We start from the raw sequence: 18,918 nt of genomic DNA, 5'->3' as shown, positions 1-18,918 counted from the left end.
CCGACTACGTTCTCATCAACTAATTTCGGTGGTGCACTCGCCCTATCGCAAAAAGAAAAAAATGACAAAAGTTCGCTTGCATAAGTTTATTTTACAGAATTCTCGCGACATGGCCAAAAAAATGTCGATGCACCTCTAGCCCTATGTATCTGCTAGTGGTACCGGTCAGTATCGTCCACAACCAACCACTCAAAACGACGTACTTTGCCGTAACCTGACCCTGGGGTCCGGAGCCAAATCGCCGACCGGATTTTTGAGTGGGCGTGGTTTGCAGCGAGAGTTATCTTTTCCTAGCTTGCCCCATGCATAGATGCTACACCAAGTCCGTATTTCACCACGTAGTGGCCGTTGTCGCACCACGTGCACACGGCCTGACCGGGAATGGATATCTTGGCGATACTGTCGCCAATGAGCTGGCGCCTTTCTTTGTTGTTGATAGGGACAGTCACTTCTTCTGACAGCCAGTTGGCTTTCCACTTGTTTTTCACACTTTGGTCGTCGATCGTAAGACTTCCACAGCCGACAAAACAATACGGAATCCAGACGCCATGATGCTACCTTTTTCACCTTCGGCGTTTGGAGATCGGCAGCCAATCAAAACAACCCACAAACCGCCATCGGTGAATAATTAAGCCCCGGCGATAATCGTCGGAGATCGACAGCCAATCAAACGCGACCCATGATACTGCTATGAGTTCATGCGAGTGCTGGGGTGCGAATGCACTGACTTCAGACGCAGACAGCTTCAGCTGAACGGTTCATACCACCACCCCCCTCCCCCCTTTTTTCTCAACGAATTTGCATCGATCTCAAGAATGGTCTGTGAGCTAAGGAAAATATCGGAATTCCGATAAAAATCGGACCAGTCCCATGTCTGATTATGGGGTTAGTGCTATGACTGGTTGGTCCGGTGTCAGAATAATGTGACTGGGTGAGACATGAAGCCTGTGCTGCGACTTCTGTCTTGCGTGTGGCGCACGTTATATGTCAAAGCAGCACCGCCCTGATATGGCCCTTCGTGGTCGGCTGGGCGTTAAACAAACAAACAAACAAATTTTTTAATTATTATGTCAGTTTAATTTTTTGGCAATTTTTTTATAATTAGATCCGTTTTTTCAACCGGTCCTTAACTTTTTTTGAAGAGTGTATATATAGTTAGGAACCAACTTCAGTTTGGAGCTTGCAGAGAATCGAACAGTGAACGGTGTCAAAATATCTCGATTACCTTGGACCCCCATTTAACAGATAAAAAAAAGTACAAAGTTTGTACATATAGAGAAGAAATTAAGTTTCTCCAATCAGTTTCTGAAGCAGATGTGCTTTGCCTCGTCTACTAGGCTAGAGAATGCTATGTATGCAAGTGAAAAGATGAATGGGTTATGGTGAAGTCGAGTGAATTTTGCAAATAAAACTTGTCATCACAGCCTTGCAGTGAACATGTCAGTTTATGTGTAGTATCCAGCCACTCTCAGCTTGCAAACACACAAATAACAAAGACTCAAGGTACAAATTGGACTTTACTCAGTCTCTGCATGCAGTCTACAAAATGGAAACCACCCTGGCATTGATTCAGGAAAATGATACAGATAAAAAGAAAAGACAGGATATGCACACACAACACATCTTACAGACGTTACCATAAAAGTAAATACTACGCATGACAAAGGAACGAAATGGGATGGTATGTACAGTGAACGATGAACTCCAGGGTGAAATTTAGTTTGTAACATTTTTGTTTGGACGACGGCACAAAGGTTGTAAAATCAACAGCCAAGTCTAAGTGGCAGCCTTCTCAACATTCATTGCGGTGTTCCTCAACTTGCCAAGGATAAATAAAAGCACAATTACAATATCCTTGTGTTTGTGAACCTGAAGCCACATCAAGACCACAAGTCTGTTTAATTAAAGGCTGACACACTTGTGTTCATTTTGCACCCTCCAGTGGGTCAAAAATACAGTAAAACCATCAACAGAACTTTTAAGTCGGAGCAAGAGTGTAACAGCATGCACAAAAACTTGTGAACTCTCACTCCACAAAGAGTTCAAAGTGGGATTCTCAGACAGATGCACATCTGCCCAGAAGATTTCACTGTACAAAAGACACAGCCATCAGTTTGGTGTTGCAATTGTTCATTTGGACGACAAAAACATGCTAGTCTACACATGACAAAAAGTATAAATGCACATACACAAAACAAAATGTCAAAGTAAAATCAGATCATATTTTATCTTCAGTCACAAAATAAACAAATCCCAGTCACCCGTGTGTGCTCACATTTTTTTTATGCACAGACATTTTTGGATCAAAAGACATTGTTAGCTTGTCACATAAATCCAGAAAAATTACTGGTACATGTACTACATAAGTGTTCACTTTAATCATGGTACTGTCATTTTCAGTTAAATTACATATGATTACTGGCAGTGCTTTAGAACAAAATATTATGTTGAGACACAAGCAATACTTTCTTCTTTCTGAATTATGTTTGTGCACACCTCTTATTTACTCTCTGTCTGAGATACGAAACATCAAATAGTACGAAAAATCAAAAAGTTTAGCAGCTTTTGAACTTGAAACCTGCTGGGGAATAATAACACAGGCTTTGAAAGTAACCATCACAACCTACATAAAAACATATTAACCAATAAACACTTTCTATACACAATAGGAAGTGCTAATTCTTTCACGAAATGTCTATGGAGAATGAACAGTGAAAAATGTAGATGGACATGATTAGAATTTTAGAAGGACAGGGGAAAAGGACATGTGCAATGCAAGTCCAAATACAGCAAGTAATTTTAATCCTTGGCTCGGGATGTATACAAAATATTTGCTGAAGATACAAACTATAATGGTTTTGTGTACAAAGGCAAGTTAATGTGCGACTGGTGTTTTGTGCTATGATATTGACAAAATGAATGAGACCCAGTCTGAGATGCTGAAACTGCACCGGCAATGTGACATTGATGAAGAGAAATACTTATTCAGCAGGTCAAAATCTGCCATTCTCAACATCTTTTTAAGAAGTTCAGCTACAGCACCTCAGGCCAGATGAAAACGCATGCAATGGTGGTTCCAACAAAGCCTTGATTTAACTTTTTTCCCCCCCTGAGGTTCAATCCCATTTTCAGATATCCCACTCTGTCATAACAGCTGGCTGGCTTTTGGTGGAAGCAACAGTCTATGAAATGTAATGATGTGTCAGTCACTTGAAAATTTGGTCCGTGCCAGCTACACCAGCTGCTATTCTGAGATTCCCTACGCAGAGAACGGAAAAGTTCATCATGTAAAACCATTTGTTCAGAATACCTAATAAAATCCATTATCATGATGAACAAGGATCACTTCCAGTGCCCCATATAATGTAAAATAAAAACGTTCTCAAAAAGTAATTTAAAATAGCTTCTAAAAATTTCACATCTTCTATACAACTCTTTCCAGCAAGTTTGTTACTTTAAAAAGGCAATGTAAAAATCGAGCACCTTCCCCGAAAACGGCTGGATTAGTCTCCTGATCCATTGAGATCTTTGCTACTTATATTCCTTTTTCATTATTCGCATTTTGTTCCTTGTGCACCCTTTACAAGCCAACAAGAGGTTGGGACCGTTTGATTTCTTGCTGCGTGCCAACACCTTCAGACTAGTGCCACGTTCACCCCCAGCAGTTACAGGTCTGTGTCGAACCACATGGATGGGCCCTGGTCTCCGGGAGGTGGGCCCATGTCCGGGCCGATGTTGTCAAAGTTGAGGTCAGAGGTGGGGCCAAGGTCAGGGAGGTTGTCCATGTGGCTGCCGTAGCCACCACCTGCACCAGGGCCACCAAGGTCAAGGCCTTGCATGGAGTTGACAGGCACTTGGTCGTAGCCTGCTCAAAAAAAAAAACTTTGTCATGTCTACCTCATGTTCAAGGAGAGTCAAGCTACGCCATAACCCGACAATTCTGCTGAAATGTAGAAGCTTTCAAATTCAATTCTCTCCTTACTTCATACAATGTCACAAATTCAACACCAGCTTGTTTCAATTCCGTAAATATTTTGTTCAAAAAGCTAGTTTCATAAACTTGAATAAACAACATTAGTAAAGAGTCATTTTTATGTGGAGATCCTCTTCCCATGGAAGAAGAAAATAAAACGAGAACACACTTACAGACCAACAAAGCAGGCTGCCAGTTGAGTTTCCCCACAGGATAGTGACTATGTCACAACTGGTAGGAAAGAAGTCTCAGGTTAACATCATAATGGATGTAGAGTAAGAAGCTGACACTTACCACCAGGAGGGCGACCCTGCATCTCTCCGCTGTACATGCTTCCATGACTACCGTGGTGGGGTGGATGCTGTGCGGTGTACATCTGGTCACGTGACTCCTCTGCCTGTGGCATCACGCCAACATCTTCAAAGCCAGGAGGCTGCAAAACATGAATAAATCAAAAAATTATGTTTGGAGACTAAAAAAAACAGACATGATTGCAGGGTCCCCACTGGTTTTTAGAAACAAAATTCCATGACTTTTCCATGAGCCTCAATAACATTTTCCATGACTAGATCCACAGGTCGCCATTTTCGAACACGCAAACTTTTTACGTCTTGTCACTGCCAGTTTTGACACTGGCTTGCTTTGCACTGAATTTGAGTCAGTTTCTACGCAGTGTCTCTTCGACAAGCAAGTCAAGCATTTGCTACGCAGTCAGATTATCGGTAATGTTTGCTGGTCCTGTCATTTCACTAAACTGGACCACAGGCAGAAGGTATCGTTCACTGGACCAATACTTTCATAGAAAGTCTTCCGCCTGTGACTGGACCAGCCACTGTTTGTATCCATCTGCACTTTCGTAAATTCCGTTTCGTAACCGTCACTGTGACTTGACGAACTGTCATTTTTTTCACCGCGATACACAGTTCATTGCGAAGATCTTAGATCTTCCTTGGTAATTCGTTCCAATTCCGCATACTTTTTGTTGTCAAGAAACAACTCGAAAGAAAGTTTCAAACTCATCATCCTCCATCTTGCTTGTCGAAGCGCTAAAGTACTTTATCGATGCAAAAACAAAAGCAGAAAACTTCGACGAAACCGACTCAAATGCAGCGCAGACGACACGACAAGATAACGGAAGGAAGTGAGCCTCGCTTTGGCTCAAGTGCCGTTAAAAATACCGTTATTCTCGTATGCAAATACGAACGAGAAGTTAGTCATACGAACAAGCCTTGTGCTGGCGACGCAAATCGCTGCTGGCTGGCAAGGGGGGGGGGGGGGGGGGGGGGGAATGGCTGGGCGACGAAAATAGCCGCTGGCGTGCTAAAGGTTAATTTTTTTTCTTTCTAATTTTTGTTAAATTCCATGACTTTCCATGACTTGAATTGAAATTCCATGATTTTCCAGGCCTGGAAAATTAAAAATCAAATTCCATGACTTTCCAGGTTTTCCATGACCTGTACGAACCCTGTGATTGGAACATAATAAAAGATAAACGTCAATGAAGAAAATCACCAAACAATTGTGTACTTCAACACAAATCTTTTTCACATGAACAAATTGACCGGAACACTTGTGACAAAATCCTGTTGAAAAAAAAACAGTGATTAAACATAATGAGGACATTCTCTCACCTCAGACCAATTCATGTTGTCTCCACGGTACAGGGAGCTGGTCAGTTCCATGGAAAGACGTTTTTTATAGTCCTGTGGTTTGTCTTCAGACATGCGAAACAGAACTGCTGCAGCGTAGGTTGCTAAAGAAAGAAGACAAGAATAAATTAACCCGAAATACACAAGCTGGAAGAAAAAACACCCCAATCTAACAAACAAAAGACACAAATTCAAACAAAACAACTCTTTTTATAACACAGAAAAACTTAAAAAGGTTCTAATGGGATAAAAAATGTTACGACCATCGACGCTTTTCTGATATTAACGCTATATTTACACCTTTTTTTCTCTCTCAGCAATTTTAACACACAGCACCTCATCCTCTGTGATTGGGATGGAAAACGTTTTCTTATTAGTTTGTCAGGTTCCACTTACCAACGCCTTCGTTGCGGGAGTGGAGAAGCTCAGTGAGAGGAGCTGTAGCACCCTCCTGTTCAATCATCTCTGCGCCCTCCTTGTCGGCGGCCAGTTCACACAGCACACCTGCTGCCACGCGCTGGATGTTCTCGATAGGAGAGTACAGCAACTGCAAACAGAACACAATGCATGAGGTATGGAGAAAACAAAGCAAACAAATTTACACCTTGAGACAAATGTTGCCAATGTGGGATTTGCGTCAACAACATTTCAGGACATTTCGGAAAACTAAATGGGAGGTAACCACTGTCCAAGTACTTGTAGGGGTTCTAAACACAGTTCTTTCCCATAGACCGTTCGGATAAGTTACTACCACGTGTTGAAAACTGTGTTAGAAATGTAGAACCGATCTATAGCATTCACAATGGCGGCCGAAAGTCGGACCTCAACTCGTAGACCTGTTTTCAAGCGATACAGTGTTCTGGAAGCTCTACAAGAAGTGATTTATGGATTACCACACAGAAGAATACTTTTATGGGCTGTAATGCGAGTACCTGATGTTTGACACCAGTTTTAGCAGTGTTTTGTGTAAGTCCGGAAACTGTAATTTTTGACAAAAATGGTAATTATATCAATTTTTACTATAACAATCACAAAGTCCAATGATCATGTCATCCTATAATAGCCAAGGGTATTTTGTTTAGTCGTGACCTCCAATGACCTCTACACTTTAACGATGGTTTCGTTGACCTTTGACCTTTTTCAAGGTCACAGGTCAGCGTCAAAGGAAAAATTAGACATTTTATATCTTTGACAAAGTTCATCGGATGCGATTGAAACTTTGTAGGATTATTCTTTACATCAAAGTATTTACATCTGTAGCCTTTTACGAACGTTATCAGAAAAACAAGGGAGATAACTAGCCTTTTCTGTTCGGCAACACACAACTTAACGTTGGGCTTTTCTCGGAAACTATAAAAGTGACCGGGCTCAAATTTTATGTGAACGTGACTCATTGTGTTGTGAATAGCAATTTCTTCCTGTCCATCTGATGCCTCATATAATATTCAGAACTGCGAAAGTGACTCGATCGAGCGTTTGCTCTTCTTGTTAAGTTTGAAACAGTTATCTTCCATAGTTCAGGGTCAAGGTCACTTCAAAATATGTATACAATCCAACTTTGAAGAGCTCCTGTGACCTTGACCTTGAAGCAAGGTAAACCAAACTGGTATCAAAAGATGGTGCTTACTTTGCCCTATATATCATATATAGGTGAGGTATTGAATCTCAAAAACTTCAGAGAAAATGGGAAAAATGTGAAAAATAGCTGTTTTTTAGGCAACATTTATGGCCCCTTGAAGCAAGGTCAAGATGCTATGTATGTTTTTTGGGGCCTTGTCATCATACACCATCTTGCCAAATTTGGTACTGATAGACTGAATAGTGTCCAAGAAATATCCAACGTTAAAGTTTTCCGGCCGGACGGACGACTCGGGTGAGTACATAGACTCACTTTTGCTTCGCATGTGAGTCAAAAACACAGCCATAAACAGAAAGCTAAATTCTGGATATACAAGTCAGCATCTTGACGACTTGAGCTCTTTTGAAAAAGAAAAGACCCAAAGCCACCTGACAGCCTAAAGGGCACTTATTATTTGCTTATAACAATACGGCCTGCATACACCGGTACATTAAAAACACTTTAAATACATACCTGAACAAAGAGTGGAATGCAGTTAAGGCCGCGAATAACGGCACGGTTGTGGGCCTCACGGGCCAAAATGTGCAGAGCTCCAACTGTTCCCTCCACTATCTCTTCCATACGAACACCATCAACGTAGCCGGTCATTGGAGGGCCGTTGGAGCTGATGGATGCACGCTGCAAAAAGCGAAGAATGTAGAAGGATGAGCGTTGAATGTGATGAGTGCTATATGTTTTATTTTATCTTAACAGGAAAACACTAAGAAAATTATTTAATGCCTACAGTGCCAAGTTCCTAGTAATCTTAACAGGAAAACACACTAACAAAATAAGTTTACATGCCTAGTTCTAATTAACTAGCATCTAGAAAAAAGGCATCTTCGCCAAGGCTTTGCCACTAAGTTCATTCATCAAAAGTGATTTAAACATGACAGCTAAACATAAGAGTCCTGTCAAACAAGTATTCTACCAACCAAGGAAAACAGTAAGGAAGAGCTACACAGAACCGTTTCCGGGGCCGAGGTGCACGAAGCAAAACTTCGTCACCCAAACGGATTGATTGAAATTGAGATTTGCTGTGATCTCACCCAATCAGACTTTCCAGCTAGTTCCCAGCAAGTTTGGTGGCAGCCAGTTTTGCTTTGTGCACCTCAACCCTGGTATCCTACACAAAAATGTGCACTAGAAAAGGGACTTTCATTATCTACTCACTCTCTGTGTGTCTTGGTGAGCGCGGATGAGGAGCTGCACGATGCGGGGCAGGGCGCCGTGTTCTCTGAGAGGGGCGTGGTTGGCGGGGCACAGGGCAAGGTTGCGCACCAGGCCCACCACAGCCTTGATGAGAGGCCAGCGACTAGGAGGGTGCAGGAGCTTCACCAGGACTGGCAGGCCGTAGTGCAGGCGCACAGCGTTCTGGGCCATCTCTGCCTCGGGGTGACGTGATGTCAAATGACGCAGAGCACACACCTGTTGTTACAAAAGGAAAACATTAAGTATCGAGGAACAATTGTGAAAGACAAAACAATGCACAAAACATTAAAAAAAACTCATATACATGTCAAGCTACATATACAAACACATGAATACTTCCATAATTGTCATTACCATCCTTAAGAAGTCAGCGACAGCTTGACAAAAATTTGATGAAGAATTTACCAAAACTGGTTTCCGTTTGTTTAGACACAGGAATATTCTAAACTGAAAAATACACACATCAGCTCAAAGCATAATAAAGACGTAACCAAACCCACATGCACAAAATAACAACGCTAGTCGCATAAAGATAACTCAAACACTCATATAAACTCATGATCATACCCACACACAAGTAATGGATCCCCAAAAGGTCAACTTACAGCTGGTTCTGTGATGTCCTCGCGGTCCCCAGCCTGCATGACAGTGCGCACCAGGGCCTCAATGCCGCCCACCTGGCACACCATCACCTTGTTGCGCTGGTTGTTGCACGTCAGGTTGGACAGGATGCCAGCCGCACATGTCACCACGTTGATGTCGTTGGAAGCAAGCAGTTGTACCAACATGTGCAGCAAGCCCTCCATCTGGTCCTGTACATAGAAGATAAATAGCTGTTAGCGCCATAACACAGAACACACATCAGTCGTACATGATGGTAATCGGTAACATTTCTACCCAAGAAAGTGAAACACCAGAGGGTCAACAGCCTTGCTAATTATAATTGCGCCTTCTCATCAGAGCTCACGGCAATTTTCAATAGCAAACTGCACACTCACACACCTTGCTGCCACAGGGGTAAACTTTATAGGTTAGAGAATGAAGTTAACAGCTGAATTTAGTCAGATACAGTAGAGTTCAGAATGTGTTTGCAATGCCAAGAAAACTACACGAGGCTTGCTATTTTGTATTTTAAAATGAAAGAATGTTTAAACAAAATGGATAGTACACCATTAACAATATTTTATCCTTCCTCTCTTTGAAACTGTCTCTCAATATATGACAAGGACCAAACAATAGAACAGATAGATTGCACTTGGCCAGCAAATCAAACCAGGCTTCTTACCATCTTGGTCGCAGCATCAGACAAGTTTCGAAGTGACCACAGGCAGTTCTGAACCAGGCGCTGACTCTGGTGTCCAAGATGCATGGAGAGAGCCTGCATTCCGCCTGCACACGACAACAAATAAATGTTCTGCATGATGATTTGTCAGAACAAAAAAAGACAATATAACCTCCCCAAAACCATTATGCTTATCCCACTACATCTGAACGACCAAAGGCTAGAATTATATGATTTAAGGTGAAAGGATTTGTTGAAGACCTTGACAAACTTATTACAAACTTTAAGGCTGATCTATTGAAGTCTCACTGTTGGTCATTCAAATTCATTGCAGATGAAACACACAGTGGGTACTAACTGGCTACCTGTAACACCAAAGAAATGGCTTGACACTCACCAGCCTCCACAATGGCGGGCTTGTTGCTGGCGCAGACAGACAGCACCTTGAGGACCCGGGAGGTGGTCCACAGCAGTTTTTCGTATGTGTACGACTTCATGATGCGAACAAGTTCTCCTGGGCCTCCACTAGCGAGGATGATCAGCTGTAAAACCCAAGAAACAATTTTAGTGTCACACCACAACAACCCTCATTCAATGATAAAAGTTTCTGATAATTTCAATGCTTGTAGGTATTGTATACTGTTTGCATTATATGATGTCCCATACTGCTGCAGTGCAGTATACCTGCGGAGATAACAGAACTTCTTTTGGAAATGTAAAGAAAGAGCAGAACATGACAAAAAGCCCAAAACCTACTGAGAGTTTTGGACATTAAGATTTACTAAACAGATGCTACACTTACCTTGCTCTCTTGGTTGCCGTAAGCGAGAATCTGTAAGCAGTCAGTGGTGATGGCGAGGAACTTGACATTGTTGTTACGCTGCAGCAGTGCCACCATCTTCTGCAGACCTCCCGCCAAACGCACAGCCATCTTGGAACCTTCCTGATGCAGCAGCAGGTTGTGCAGAGTTGTGATTGCGTAGAACAACACAGACTCCATCGGTGAACTGTAAGAAGACAAGGTAATTAACATAGTGTTCCAGTTAGGTAGACCAAGCATACATTCCTCTGCATATCATACGATCACAGCACATGTGTTATCAAGACCACTATCCATGGGTGGGAGCCCAAAATGTTGCCAGGACTGAACATTTTGGAAGGCAGTGGTCCGTGGGCCGCCAAGGCCCCGGCGGGGTGCAGGGGCAGCGCCACCCTGCCAAAAATGAATGTTAGCATTTAAGGTGGCCTCTCCTGACTCTAAATCTAAGAACAAACAAGCTTTTTGGAGATGCATAATATGAACAATCTTGTAAACTTGAAGGTACAGTGAAACCCCTCTCTAAGACCCCCCTCTCTAAGGACTACCCCGCCACAACGACCCTTTTCATATTTAGTCAAGTTTTGACTAAATATTTTAACATCGAGGGGGAATCGAAACGAGGGTCGTGGTGTATGTGCGTGCGTGCGTGTCTGTGTGCGTGCGTGTGTGTGTGTGTGTAGAGCGATTCAGACTAAACTACTGGACCGATCTTTATGAAATTTGACATGAGAGTTCCTGGGTATGAAATCCCCGAACGTTTTTTTTATTTTTTTGATAAATGTCTTTGATGACGTCATATCCGGCTTTTCGTGAAAGTTGAGGCGGCACTGTCACGCCCTCATTTTTCAACCAAATTGGTTCAAATTTTGGTCAAGTAATCTTCGACGAAGCCCGGGGTTCGGTATTGCATTTCAGCTTGGTGGCTTAAAAATTAATTAATGACTTTGGTCATTAAAAATCGGAAAATTGTAAAAAAAAATAAAAATTTATAAAACGATCCAAATTTACGTTTATCTTATTCTCCATCATTTGCTGATTCCAAAAACATATAAATATGTTATATTCGGATTAAAAACAAGCTCTGAAAATTAAATATATAAAAATTATTATCAAAATTAAATTGTCCAAATCAATTTAAAAACACTTTCATCTTATTCCTTGTCGGTTCCTCATTCCAAAAACATATAGATATGATATGTTTGGATTAAAAACACGCTCAGAAAGTTAAAACAAAGAGAGGTACAGAAAAGCGTGCTATCCTTCTTAGCGCAACTACTACCCCGCTCTTCTTGTCAATTTCACTGCCTTTGCCATGAGCGGTGGACTGACGATGCTACGAGTATACGGTCTTGCTGAAAAATGGCAGCTACTTGACTAAATATTGTATTTTCGCCTTACGCGACTTGTTTTTTTTAACCGATGTGTTTCCTTATATAGTTGTCACCAGTGTAGCGACCACCCCGCTCTAACGTCTAAGGACCGACCTAAGAGCTTGTGCAACGACTTTTTCAGACAAAGCCAAGACTCTCAGTCCGCCTAACGCATCACTGACAAACCGGTTATAACCAGTTATAACCGTCTCGCGTAAGCAAAGGCACTAAACCGCTGAGAGGTGTGATGGTTGGGTGGGCTGAGTAAACATCACAAACCAATCATCGAGATCAAAGGCAGGTCCATTGTGATAGCTGGGGGGCCTTGTTAAACGACACTGACCTTCTTCCCAGGGGTCATTGACCCAGTTTTAGCTAGAGAGGTGGTTCTCCTTTCATATCTGAGAGAGGAAACACTTCCTGCACCCGGGTCAGTGACCGTTTAACCTATGGGGAGTTTAACCTATGGCCCGGTCTCTTTGATGTCTTGAGAGGAAACTTGGCCAGGGTACTGAGATCTGAGGGTAGTACATGCACCAAAACTGGAACTTCTCTGTTTTCTTTTTTTAAGAAAATTTGAGGTGACTTTCTTTGTGGCCCCCTGACCCCGCCCCCTCCCTCTGTAAGGACCCCCCTCCATAAGGACCAATTTTTGTCAACATTTTCAAGGTCGCTAGAGAGGGGTTCCACTGTATTTGTAACCACCCAGCTGAAAATAAATTTTTGCATTTCAAGAGGGGCTATTTGAGCCTCTCCTGGCTTGAAAATAGCAATTTGTTAAAACATTTTTGGGGGGATGCACAAAATCAAATACCTCTTAACTTGAAGGTTTTGGTTGCACCACTCTTGCTAGGGGGTCTACAAAAACAAGTGGTAAACAAATTTCAAGAAGGGTTTTAGAAGCCTCTCCTCGCTTAAACAAAAACTTAAAACTGAAGATGCACAAAATTAAAAATCTTGTTAACTTGAAGGTATTTGATTTCATCACCTAGTTTTGTCTTTGATTTAAAAAAATGTTTACCTAATCAAAGGAACATGCCATGCCAACAAAAAGTTTAGACAAACACAGGAAATAACAGTCACCTCCCTTGTATTACATCTTTACTTGTAGCTTATGAATTTATAATTGCAGGAGGTAAATTCTCAAATTGTTGAACCATAGTTTGAACCAAATAAGAAACAAGTTTCAAGTCAGTTTGTTTCAATTGAACACCTTCAAAAGGGCTACCTGCTCAGGTTAAAAGGAAAAAGGTTTGGACACAAACAGAAACCTCCAGAGCAATATCCCTCACCATGCACAATGGTCTGGTTTTCAATTGATCATTTTAGGAGTTAAATTCGCAAATGATTGTTGAATCATAGCATGAATTAAAAGAGAAATATGTTTCAAGTAAGTTTGTTTCACTTGCTAACTTTCTAAAGGACTCAATGTATCTGAAGCAAAACACCACTTGTTTATTGATCAGGAATGCAAATGTTCTCTACCACTGAAGGTCTCTGAATCCCTGTAAGTGGGCTATATAAAGAAGTGGCTGACCTTTTTAAATAGATAGCAACTAAGCTGCCACATTCCCCAGTATGACATGACATCGCTACCAAAATTCTTCCTGGGACGGATTTCCGTCTAGGACGAAAAAACTCCCACCCATGCACTATCATACTACATATCGCACTGAGCAGCAAGCATATCAGGGATGAAATCTGACAGCGTTAAATACGGAAATCCTGGTTGGATAACAGGTGACCCTAATATGTCAAGCCTTTTATTGAGTGTTTCATTTCTGGATGTTGTGAAACCTCGGGAATTCTGCCAGGAAATAAATGTTCAAATCGGGAATCAGGAAATCCTGACAGGAACTTCCCTGGCACATGCTTCGTGGTTTACACAACCACATACAAACAAGGAAAATCACTGATTCTGTGAATGAATTTGACAATAGCTGGATCACAAGGTGTGAATTTGAACATTTAGCTTTTATTTAACAGTTGCTGGTATCACCAGTTCATACAAAAAACTAAGGTCGCACAAGGCAAAAAAACTTGCTGCATATGACAAAGTTACAAACACACACAATCAACAAAGAAGAAGAACAAGAAAAAAGCCACACCTGAGAAGTTTGACGAGGGCAGGGATGCCACCAGACTTGAAGATGGCCAGCAGACCCTGTCTGTGGTGTGAGAGGTTGTGCAAGGTGCCGGCAGCGCAGCGTGTGGTCTCAATATCCTCTGTGTTGGCCATGGCGCGGATCAAGGCAGCAATCATCTGCGGGGAGTTCATGATGGCGTGACGGCTGGCCTCTTTCTTGGACAGCTGGTGCACCATCATGGCCGCCTGATAGACTACCACTTGGTCTTCGTCGTTCAAAAGCTTGATCAGCTCTGGGATCGCGCGTGTGGCAAGGTCAGCATCATCCTAAATGAAACAAAAACAGCATTAAGGGCATTGTCACTCAGTATATAACTCAATAATCACTTTCAAATGTTGTTTAACCAAATGCCTCAAAGACACAGAAACACGAAACAAAACTCTTTCCTCTTGATTTCACTGGCTTTTCAGCAACACGCTACATCCTGAATCCACCCAACTTACCTGGTAGTTGATGAGGTTGACCACAGCGTGCTTCAACATCTGTGAGGGTTCGGCCAATCGCTGGACAGCAGTGGGCTGGTCTGGATGCACCTGGGTGGATGGGATTTGGACACCCTCTGGAAGAGTCTCAGGAAACATGGCTGCCCGTACTCGCTGAGATCGTGTCTGATTCAGTTGCTGGTTGATTTCTGAAGCAACATCATCTCACATGTAATCAAGTCTGCTTTCAGAATGACATCAAAAACTACTATTTGGAAAAGTGCAAAAGAAAATGCCAACAGAGTATACAATGCATTCAAATCACACCTACTGAAAGTTTCCTATATTGAACATCTCCCCTGGAGAAAAAACACACATACACACACTAAGCTCCGTAAAACATTCAGACTGAACTGGAAAACCCACCAATCCCAAAGCCCTCTGCAACTGAAAAGGATGTGACATATTCCTAGATTTTCAGAACCTCAAAATGGAAACAAAATATGTTCTGCTGTACATGTGGGCTTGTATGAGGGTACCTGGCACAGGAAATGGTTGTAAATATAGCATTTAAATCCTGAAAATAAATTGCAGAGATGACGAATAAAGACCCACTACAAAGGCTGAGAGTGAGAATGGTGTGTGGGTCTGAGGCCCATGCTGTAGACTTGTGGTGCCATCCCGTTCTCTATCCAGCAAGTCCCACCTCAAATCATTCTTCAACCTTCCTTTTTACCGTTTCACTTTTCTGCATTGTTGATTCAACATATATAATATATTGGCCTCTTACCGTCCACTTGTTCAGGCTGAGGGGGGTACTGGTCAGTGAGTCCCCAGTCGAACATCATCTTGGCAGGGTCCATGTCCCCATCCTCCAGTTCATCCCCATGGCTCTTGCTGCTGATGGACGGAGCCTGTCACACAGAACATTGTACTGTAACCTTTTGTTGTCAAAACTCTCCTTGCCAAACACTGTCAAAATGCCACATTGACATCATTTTCCCCACTCCTTTAACATTCAACGCTTTCCATGACTGTTGTTTACATCATCACTCCAAGCAAAGCAACTTGCAGACATTGTCTCTGAACCTGACATTTTCAAGACTTCTTCCTCTGCAATCTTCAACACGTCTTCCTCAATGTATTTCATGATCAAGCAACACTAGTTGAGAAATCTTATACAAGACAAAAAATTACATCTTTTTCTCCATCCGATATTTCAAAAGCAGCTTTTGAGAGTCATTTTGAATTAAAAAATATTTTTTATAAAGCTAAATCAGGATACAGCTCTGAAGGTGGTAAAGTGGAGATGAGGCTTACCTGTGTGGTTGCTCCGGAGTGGATACCAGAGTCTGCCATGTACTGGTTCTGCTGCCACATCATTGTCTGCTGCTGTTTGTTGTCCACTGGCATGTCCGACAGGTCCATGTAGTTCTGGCCGCCTGGTCCCACTGCACAACAGTTCATTTGTATTTTGTAGGTAACGAAAAAAACCAGTCTTAACATACAAAAGGCAATACAAGATACATGTTTTCCACAAACAAAATTCTGCAAACAGCAATGTAAAAATGTAGTTCATTTATTGTCCACAAACTAATTTACATTTATAACAGGAAACAAACTTGGAGCATGTGAAAAATTGGTAAACTGCTGCTGACTTGTAGTTGTATGTGATGTTTGATTCCCTTTCAATCTACGGTGTGTGTTATTTGTGTCAGTGTTAACTTACTGGTGGTAGCAGGGCTGGCGTTCATCTGATAGCTGCTCATCTTTATGCCTGGTTCGTTACCATCCAAAATCTGAAAACAACAGAACCAACAGAATTAATATGTAAAGCGCTTAGAGAACGTCAAACGCTATATAAATCTCCCCATACAATACAATGTTACAAAACTTAAATATGTTCAGTTCATGTACGAACAATGAAAAATAGACAATAACCCAATTTACACGCCTGTGAGGTTCACTTACTTACTGAGTGAATCTCAAACAGTCGCTCTTTTTTGTGTGTATGTCATTGTCACACCACTCCCATGGGGTGATTTCATTTTTAGGACGCCGCCGAAAAATTCAATGCACCATAGAAATGAAGAAATGTTTCACTGTGAGTGATATATACCATGTCCGACCAGTGTTGCCCTCTAATTAAACGCTTCTGACTCAACTCCATAGTACTATTTTGGAGCGAGTTTGTCCACTTCAAGAAATTGTAGGAAAGCACACAGAGTGATCAATTATATAAACAACTATTTGTAGGATAAAACCAACAACCGGACTTGCATTTAAAACAAAGCAGAGAATCTTGTTTCCACTGGACACTTCAGTTTATCTTCTGGTCAACGAACGCTCTTTTGAATTGAACAGACAGACACATTGGCCTAGTGGATAAGATGCCGGCCTCCCATGCGGAAGGTTATGTGTACGAATCTCAGTTGCCTTTGCTAGGTTATTGGTTAAGGGTTGAGATTTTTTTTATCTCCCAGGTCAACTATGTGCAGACCTGCTACTGTGCTAGTGCCTTATCCCGCTTAGTCAGTTGGTGTCTACACGCAAGTACAAGACCACGGAAAAGATCCTATAAATTGTAATGCATGTAAACGGTCATACACGTAAAATTCCACTCGTGCAAAAAACATGAGTGTACGTGGGAGTTTCAGCCCACGAACGCAGAAGAAGAAGAAGAAGTAATGCATGTCAGTTCCGTGTGAAATACTAAGCATGAATCCCACGAAACCGGTCATACACGTAAAATACTTAAAACGCACTTGTGCCAAAAAACACCTGGTTATGGTCTGTGTGAATATTAGCCTATGAACGCAAACGAAGAATTAAATAGCGAGTGTGAAGGGCAGGGGCTCACATCCATGAGAGGTGGCATAGGACAAATGTCCTGGACAATGCAAAAGTGATAGGACATTTGTCCTGAACAAAAATAAATCAATAGGACAATGTTTTCGCAACGAAACATACATTTAATTAAACTTGACTAGTTTCTTGTTAAAATGGTTAACACACACACACAAACATTCGTCGATTCGGCGGCATGTTGCTTTTTCGGAGAGAAAAAAAACGTTAAGACTAGTAAGAGAGGCAACTGTCAACCAGCTTGGAGCGTTCAGAGTTGCGACTCTTGGAAGCTCTTCTCTTTAAAAACACATAAAGTCTCCCCAAGTTTCGTCTGCTTGGAGCGACACATCGCTTTGCAAAACATGATTAAAATAAATGACCACTTTGTGACAAAAACAATAGGACATATGTCCTCTTGCATGAAAAATGTATAGGACATTTGGAAAAAATATCCGTGTATGTCCGATGTGGATGTGAGCCCCTGGAAGGGTAGGCAAGCCATGCAGAGTGGACTAAGACTAGTAAGAGAGTTACATGAATGAATGACCAGTATAATATTAATAGTATTACTGCACCAATGAAAAAACTTCATCTTTTCTGCACTTTTTAAATTTAAATCTAAAATTAAATGCTGGTGAGACGCATGTAATTTTAAGTTTCATCCTTTGGAGCTTAATTTGCTTTCAGACAGAGTGAGAAGACATGTAGTGTACACAGGGTGGTTGCATACATGTCCACAGACCATGAAATCATCGTAAATACCATGTTTCTTTGTAACACTAACAGTTTTAGCACTGTATTTGAAGTGAATTTATAACATCAAAAGAGCTACCACAGCTTCTAGCATCAGGATCAATTCATACGGTCAGTTTCACTGGAAGCTTTCTGTAACTTACCAACTAGAAATTAAACTTGCACTAGTTGCAGTTCGCCAGTTGCGGTGAGACTCGCTCACTCAGTACCCAAATTCTCCACATCTTAAACCAACAACCGGCAACTATAGTAGTCGAGAGTAACCGGCAACATTAGTAGTCGAGAGTAATTAGTTTCAAACCAAGCTTCCATGCTGACCTTGTGCAAGCAAAACCGACGCTTCCTAACATTGCTTGCAGAACTTTGCAGACAGTAACTCGGTAGGCCAGGAAGCGAATGCAGCTCAGCAAAGACGCTATAACTTATAAGGTTGAAATTCAGAGATGTTGGGACAGTTCAGTCACTTAGTACTGTATTGTTATAATATTCGGACAGGTTTACTTATTACTAATACTATCAACGCATCCCCGAAGTCTACTTGAAAAATAAACCTGTCGGGCCTGGACACTCGAATGAAAACAACCCACCTGAGCATTTACGCCGCATGGCTTTTTTAAATTCTAAGCGCACACATGCATTATGAAATCAGACTAGATTTTTAACTCACCGAAAATACGTCCCAAAGGGACTAAAACACAGTCTTTGAAGCACTTCTACGTTGTTTTGTGACGGTTCAGAATACCCTGTCCAGACAACCAATACTTTCAAAATTCCAAGATGGCGTTTCTTTAGCTGGCGTAGTGATTTGCAAGCACCTGCATGGCT

General features: G+C 41.7%; 1 protein-coding gene across 1 annotated transcript; it reads right to left on the bottom strand.

Moving 5' to 3' along the window:
• Positions 1-1,504: 1,504 nt before the first annotated feature.
• LOC138959498 (catenin beta-like) lies at positions 1,505-18,918 on the bottom strand. The gene is made up of 16 exons (XM_070331015.1): positions 18,761-18,918; positions 16,223-16,292; positions 15,814-15,944; positions 15,284-15,407; positions 14,515-14,702; positions 14,033-14,337; positions 10,537-10,741; positions 10,132-10,276; positions 9,738-9,841; positions 9,058-9,264; positions 8,414-8,668; positions 7,715-7,879; positions 6,019-6,169; positions 5,605-5,726; positions 4,268-4,406; positions 1,505-3,865 (listed from the first exon to the last, which is right to left on the bottom strand). Exons 2-16 carry the CDS (start codon positions 16,260-16,262, stop codon positions 3,666-3,668), a joined length of 2,481 nt encoding a protein of 826 aa, XP_070187116.1. The 5' UTR covers positions 16,263-16,292; positions 18,761-18,918; the 3' UTR covers positions 1,505-3,665.

The sequence above is a fragment of the Littorina saxatilis genome, linkage group LG2 (genome assembly GCF_037325665.1).
Source record: "Littorina saxatilis isolate snail1 linkage group LG2, US_GU_Lsax_2.0, whole genome shotgun sequence".
NCBI classification, from domain to species: domain Eukaryota; kingdom Metazoa; phylum Mollusca; class Gastropoda; order Littorinimorpha; family Littorinidae; genus Littorina; species Littorina saxatilis.
Note: the sequence above shows the minus strand (reverse complement) of the source record. Positions and strands in the feature narration are given on the sequence as shown.

Bases quoted from the DNA above. Each gene is read 5' to 3' on its own strand.
- LOC138959498 (XM_070331015.1), bottom strand. From the start codon at position 16,262: ATGAGCAGCTATCAGATGAACGCCAGCCCTGCTACCACCA. The intron at 10,742-14,032 runs GTGTGGCTTTTT...GTCTTCTTACAG, and splicing joins GCCCTCGTCAAACTTCTCAG to TTCACCGATGGAGTCTGTGT. The intron at 4,407-5,604 runs GTGAGAGAATGT...CATGTTTTGCAG, and splicing joins ACAACATGAATTGGTCTGAG to CCTCCTGGCTTTGAAGATGT.